The sequence below is a fragment of the Alternaria atra genome (assembly GCF_907166805.1).
Source record: "Alternaria atra isolate CS162 genome assembly, contig: 42, whole genome shotgun sequence".
Classification (NCBI taxonomy): domain Eukaryota; kingdom Fungi; phylum Ascomycota; class Dothideomycetes; order Pleosporales; family Pleosporaceae; genus Alternaria; species Alternaria atra.
In genome coordinates this window covers 99,160-105,178 of record NW_025091342.1, presented here as the reverse complement: position 1 = coordinate 105,178, position 6,019 = coordinate 99,160, and the positions used below count along the sequence as shown (strand labels likewise).

The window sequence follows — 6,019 nt, the reverse complement described above, 5'->3', positions numbered from 1 at the left end:
ATGGACCTCCTCAACTACGTGCAGGCTTGGACTGTAGGTTCGTACTACATGCTGGCTTGCATCTTCGGTCTGTGTATTTTACAAAAACCGCGATTGGTATCGCAAACGAGACGGCGAAGTATACTTGTTTCCATGCTCATAATCTTGATCGCGTACATCACAGAGGTTCTCTACTACTTCAGTCGGTCAATGGGCGAACGGGACTACGAGGCACCACAACCTGCAGCGATCCGCTGCCTAGGGTCGATGTTGGTCTGGAGTCCGCTGGCGTATATGCTTTGGTCGAGCAAGGCGCTACGATGGCATGCGTACTTTGGCGCATTTGTTCTACAGTTCGCTTTCGAAACTACGACATGTCTGATAACGGCCTTCTCCATCCCGGAAACGAGTCGGCAGAAGAACGCGCCCTTTGTGATTGACTGCGTTAGGGCTGTCGCTTCCCTTGTCTTACTGCTCGATGCGTTTGTCATTTTGGTCACTAAGCAGGCGAAGATTAGCACGGACGAGGAACGCCAATCCCTACTGGGAAAGCAAGCGAATACAGCAGCCACGCCTAAGGGAAATGCTGGGTATGGCACTATCCCTACGGAATCCGCAAGCGACGGCGAGGAAGCAGCGCCAAAAGACGACGACAAGGACATCAAAGCTCAACAGGCGAAGCGTCTCGAAGAAGAAGGTGGCTGGGTCGGATACCTCAAAGGCTTCGCTGTGTTCTTACCCTACCTGTTTCCGAAAGACGATTGGAAGGTCATGGCTTGCCTGTGTCTGCGGATCGTACACATGCTGCAAGAGCGCGTCTTTAACTTGCTTACTCCTCGGCAGCTTGGTATTATCACGAACAAGTTACAGCACTCTTACGAGACTCAGAGTGGGATCATGCCATGGAAGGATATCGGCCTGTGGGTGTTGTTCTCGTATATCAGCAGCTATGCGGGTCTCGGTATTGTTGACGGCATTGCGAACTTGGTCATATCAAACAGTGCAAACCGTCGGATCACCTTGCTAGCTTACGAGCACGTGCTAGCCTTGTCTATGGACTTTCACACCTCGAAAGACTCAGGCGAGGTTTTGAAAGCCGTTGAACAAGCTTCGTCCCTGAACTCGCTCATTGAGATGGTTCTCTTCGACATTGCGCCAATTCTGCTGGATCTCGTCGTAGCGATGTACTACATCACTCACCTGTTCGATGCATACATGGCTTTCATCATCCTCTTCATGGGCGCAGCATACATCGCCATTGGATTCTATTTTACGACTCTCTCCCAGCCCAAGCGAATAGACTATGTCGAGAAGCAGCGTACTGAGAGCTCAACAGTCAACGAGACCGTCCACAATTGGCAGACGGTCGCTTACTTCAACCGCTTGGCGTTTGAACACAAGCGTTACGCAGAGAACATCATTGCCACTATCTCTGCTCAATACTCGTACTACTTCCGGTCCATGGGCGGCCATGCAGCACAGGACGTTCTTACAACTTTCGGATTCGCGGGTGCTTGCGTCTTCGGTATGTCGCAAACCGTGACTGGGCGCAAACCAGTTGGTAATCTCGTCACTTTGATCATGTACTGGCATACGATGACGTCGCCACTCTACGTGCTTTCGTACAGCTACCGGCACATTTCTAGCGCACTCATCGACGCTGAGCGTCTTCTTCAGCTACTCAATACTAAACCTACAGTTGTCGACCGAGACGGCGCCGAAGACATCGTGGTTTCTGCCGGAGAAATTGAGTTCAAGGGCGTCGATTTCCACTACGAGGATCGGAAATCCATCATCAAGGGCGTTAACCTGAAAGCTGCAGGCGGACAAACCATCGCTTTCGTAGGCGAGACAGGAGGAGGCAAGTCGACGATACTAAAATTGCTCTTCCGCTTTTATGACGTTACGGGAGGATCCATCATGATCGACGGTCAAGATCTACGTTCAGTCACTCAAGCTAGTCTTCACGATGCCCTTGGTCTCGTTCCGCAAGACCCCGTCCTCTTCAATCAGACTATCCGTCAAAACATTCGCTACGCCAAACTCGATGCTTCCGACAGCGACATTGAAGATGCCTGCCGCGCCGCGGCTATCCACGACGATATTGTCGGCTTTCCTGACGGCTACAACTCGAAAGTGGGCGAACGCGGCGTCCGTCTCTCGGGTGGCCAACTCCAACGCATAGCTATCGCCCGCGTACTACTTAAGAATCCCAAGATCGTCATGCTCGACGAAGCAACATCGGCAATCGACTCCTCGATCGAAGCGCTTATCCAACAAGCCTTCCGCAAATTAAGCCAGGGCCGCACCACCTTCGTTATCGCGCATCGCCTGAGTACGGTTGCATACGCGGATCAGATTTTAGTGGTCGAGAAGGGTGAGATTATCGAGAGGGGAGCGCATCAGGAGTTGTTAAAGAATGAGGGTGGGAAGTATGCAGAACTTTGGTCTAAGCAGACTGCGGGGCATTTACCCAAAACGCCGTCGAAGGAAAATGTCAAGAAGGATGGAGAGGTAGAGGCGGCAGTGGAGATGGTCGTGAACAAGGCATCGAAGGGCGAGGACGAGGCGACGGCGACGGCCGTGGAACGGAATGGTGATAGTGAGGATACGATCGCGAAGCGTAGATTCAAGCCGGATTCAGATCGTTCAGAAGGCAAGAGCATCGAGTGAGGGACACATCAAGGGTTGCTGGACAATGAGGGCGGTAGGGTTACGGAGCTTTGGCCTAAGTAGGCAGCGGCAACGAATTCGTGGGGGCCGATGAAACGCCCATCGAGGAAGAGAAGTGCGGTGAGAGTGAGAGAGACAAGGGAAATGAGGACTGTGATGCCATGATTTTGAACGTTAACAGTGCAATGTCTCATAAAGATGTCTCGGGGAAAGCACCGGCCTGTACATTCGAATGAAACAGTGACAGACTAGCACAGTCAATTACAATCAGTTATGTGGCTTCCTCTCGCACGTCGTATACATACCGCAAAACTGGCAATGCAACCATCCCTAGATAACAGAGTAGATGTCAACCCTCGAACCATCGTCGCGTACATCGTTGAAGAGTTTATTTAAGTGTCGGGATAGTTTTCTAGAACATCTCCGATATTTGCACATGGAAACAATTGTATGAGCCATTGAAAGAAGAGTTGCTAGGTCCAGTGACCATTTGAATGATCAGAAAGTATTGCCGAGCTCGTGCTCGTTATAGTCTGAGTGTCTTCACCCGGAATATCTGAACCATCGTTGCATGCTGGGCTCATAGGCAATTGAGATCGCACTCATAATCGATTTTTGCCTAGCGGTGGACAACAGCAGAAAGCTCCTAGCATCTCTCTATTCCAACAGGCTGTACAAATCGTAGTATACAGTCCTTTCGCCATGGCACCAATGTCCCTTACTTCAATCCACTACACGCCAGACTTGAGTGCCCATTGGCATCTTAACTATCGTAGACTTGCATTCATGCTGTCGAAGGTCCTCCACTCTACTCACACGATAGCGGTCAGAATTGGCAGTTAGAGAGATGCCAACGCCAATGATCTTTTGTAGCAAGGATTAATTAGCCACTAATCACAGCGTCCGTTCGCCGGCTCCTCATATGTAACGATCTCCATCGCTCTAGCAAAGCCCCAACGGCGGCTATAGTCCATAGGCTCCCTTTGCTTGCTTTCATCACTCTATCTGCCGCCAACATCATGAGACACGTCGCCGATCTTCATATCACGGCTCTCGATGCTCTGTGTTCACCTCTTATACATCGTAGGATCCACTGGAATGTTTCACCGTAGTATCATGGGATCGTATGTTTCTATCTTCACATTGTTGAAGTAACTGTCGCGCTGCGCTACCACAGGATATTGCGTAGGATCTTGTTGTTGTGGCAATATGTTCGTCTCGAGGAAACAAGGCGTAGTAGAGATGCTTTCCGGTACAGAACTGGTGGAGCACAAATGCGCTAGACCGTCTCGAATATGGTGTGGAGACATGTCGCTAACGTGTGGTATAGGAAAATTCATCATGGCATGCTGGGCGGTATTCTGGGTCGTGACTGGAGGAATCAAATCGTTCGAGGGATACCAAGGCGATGTTGTGTTTCGACTTGCCTCGCGGTTCTTGTCGGTATTGAAGAGACTCGTCCCTGAGCCAGTCGAGATACGGTCAGGTGTCTGTGTGGGGCTCATACGAGAAGGAAATGATGACGAGGTGTTTGAAGGTCCAATAAGAATATTGGAGATAATTTCCGCGAAGCGACCAGGCGGAGTGCGTCCTACGGTAAGGCAAGACAACAGAATCAAGAATCGAGACTGATAATCGTGGATCGTCGGAACAGGTGCCTCAGGTAAGTGTTGAATAGCGTCAGCTAGGCAACACGCAATTTCATATATCTGCTCGATCTACGGCATTGTTAGCTCAAGTTCGGCCTGACTGATAGCGCAAAGGGTGGCATAGGTATAGCAGACAGAATGGTCAAGCCAGTTTGGCTAGTCATGGCATAGATGTCTGAGATAGACGTTGCCTACTGTGGCGATAGTGCGATCGAAATATGACAAGGATTGTTCCAACAAGAGATGGAGGTACTCGAGCGGAGACAATCTCTAGGGTTGGGGCTGACACGCAAGGGAATAGGAAGTTGCTCACCAGTACTGCGCTGTAAACCTCCTTGGCTTGTTGGGTAGATCTCTGTACAATAGGGAAAAGATCCCGAGCGATTTCGATTGGGTATTTGAATGTAAAGAGGATGTCATTGGACACGCTGGTCACAAGGCCCTCCGAGACGCTTAACTGCCAAATTTTCGATCTCAGCCATTGTTTTGTGATGTGGATCCGGACTTCCTGGACTTCTGTGTACTCGAAATGTGCGGGGATGGCCTTTGACAGTTGGGTTTGGACTTGTGTAATCCATGCAGCGCTTGCACGTGTATCGTACACTCGATTCCAAACGTTGATGAAAGTGTCGTCAACGATCTTGAACATGTTGATCATGAGTTCTAGTCCAGCAGCAATGGGTCGATCGGATGGGACCTCATCCAGTGAAGGCGGTTGTATGGTCGGGCGTAAGGAAATTGGGCGATGTTTGTGTAACGCATAAGTCCTACAAGCAGTTAGCAGGGCGCATAGGGAAAACATGTTGCCTTGTAGTTGTACCTTTCGGCTACGAAGAGAAGCCAATACAGGACTCGTCTGCGTGATATATCGAGAGGGTCATCTTTGTAGGTCTCCTCGTCATGCATACCAAGTAACTGCGCTTGTGTGGTGGCATCTCGGAGATATGTCCATGCTGTGTTCTCGCACGCTAGTCCGAAGTAGCAGCCACTGTAGAACCACGATGTGAGCACGCTGTAGTGTGTAGGATTCTCACGGTGGTCGTAGCCTTGTCGCACACGAACCGACTCCTCGAGTAGGACATGGCCGATGCCAACGTTTGACATGTGGGCCATTTCGGGACATGGTAGTACGCTGACGGGCGGGTTGTGGTTGGCCTGAATCATGACGTAGGCGCATAGTGCGACCACCATGCAGTATGCCTCTGTCGAGCGGTCCATACCGACAGCGGCTTCTTGCGCTCTTTGGCGGTGCAAGACGGGCTCTGAAGGGTAGACATGAGCGAAAAAGTATTCTATGCAACTCTCAACGAGAGCGGGGGGCAAGAGGCCTGGTATGCGAGCAAATGCTGAGGGTAGTGACCGACCATCGAACCCAAGATCGGTTGGGAATCCTGCAGCAAGTCGGGCATTGCGTTGAGTTTTGGGAAGTTTAGACAGGACCTTGGCGCGGCCTTTAGGTCCTTTCTTCTGTGGGATCAAATTGTATGTACATGCAAGACCAGCAGAGACGCAGTTTTTGCAAGGGGCCGTGCCTTCACCAATACACTTGATCTTTCTTCGGTGACAGCTACAATTTGACGAGTGAGTGGTGTGGCATATGAATGTGTACCGACGATACGTACCTATCGCAGGCTCGCTTGGTCGGAACTGTTTCTGTAGACTTGCCTACCATGATGAATACAAGCGAGTGTGGGGACTTGTCTTTCCCTACCTGGTGA

General features: G+C 50.6%; 2 protein-coding genes across 2 annotated transcripts; one reads left to right on the top strand and one right to left on the bottom strand.

Moving 5' to 3' along the window:
- ALTATR162_LOCUS12134 (uncharacterized protein) lies at positions 1-2,652 on the top strand (the record flags this gene model as incomplete). Its single annotated transcript, XM_043319780.1, has 1 exon — positions 1-2,652. The coding sequence occupies one exon, from the start codon at positions 1-3 to the stop codon at positions 2,650-2,652; it is 2,652 nt and encodes an 883-aa protein (XP_043175715.1).
- Positions 2,653-3,755: 1,103 nt separating this feature from the next.
- Positions 3,756-5,973, bottom strand: ALTATR162_LOCUS12133 (uncharacterized protein; the record flags this gene model as incomplete). The annotated part of the gene is made up of 4 exons (XM_043319779.1): positions 3,756-4,370; positions 4,615-5,068; positions 5,122-5,868; positions 5,924-5,973. The coding sequence occupies 4 exons, from the start codon at positions 5,971-5,973 to the stop codon at positions 3,756-3,758; spliced, it is 1,866 nt and encodes a 621-aa protein (XP_043175714.1).
- Between the last annotated feature and the right edge of the window lie 46 nt (positions 5,974-6,019).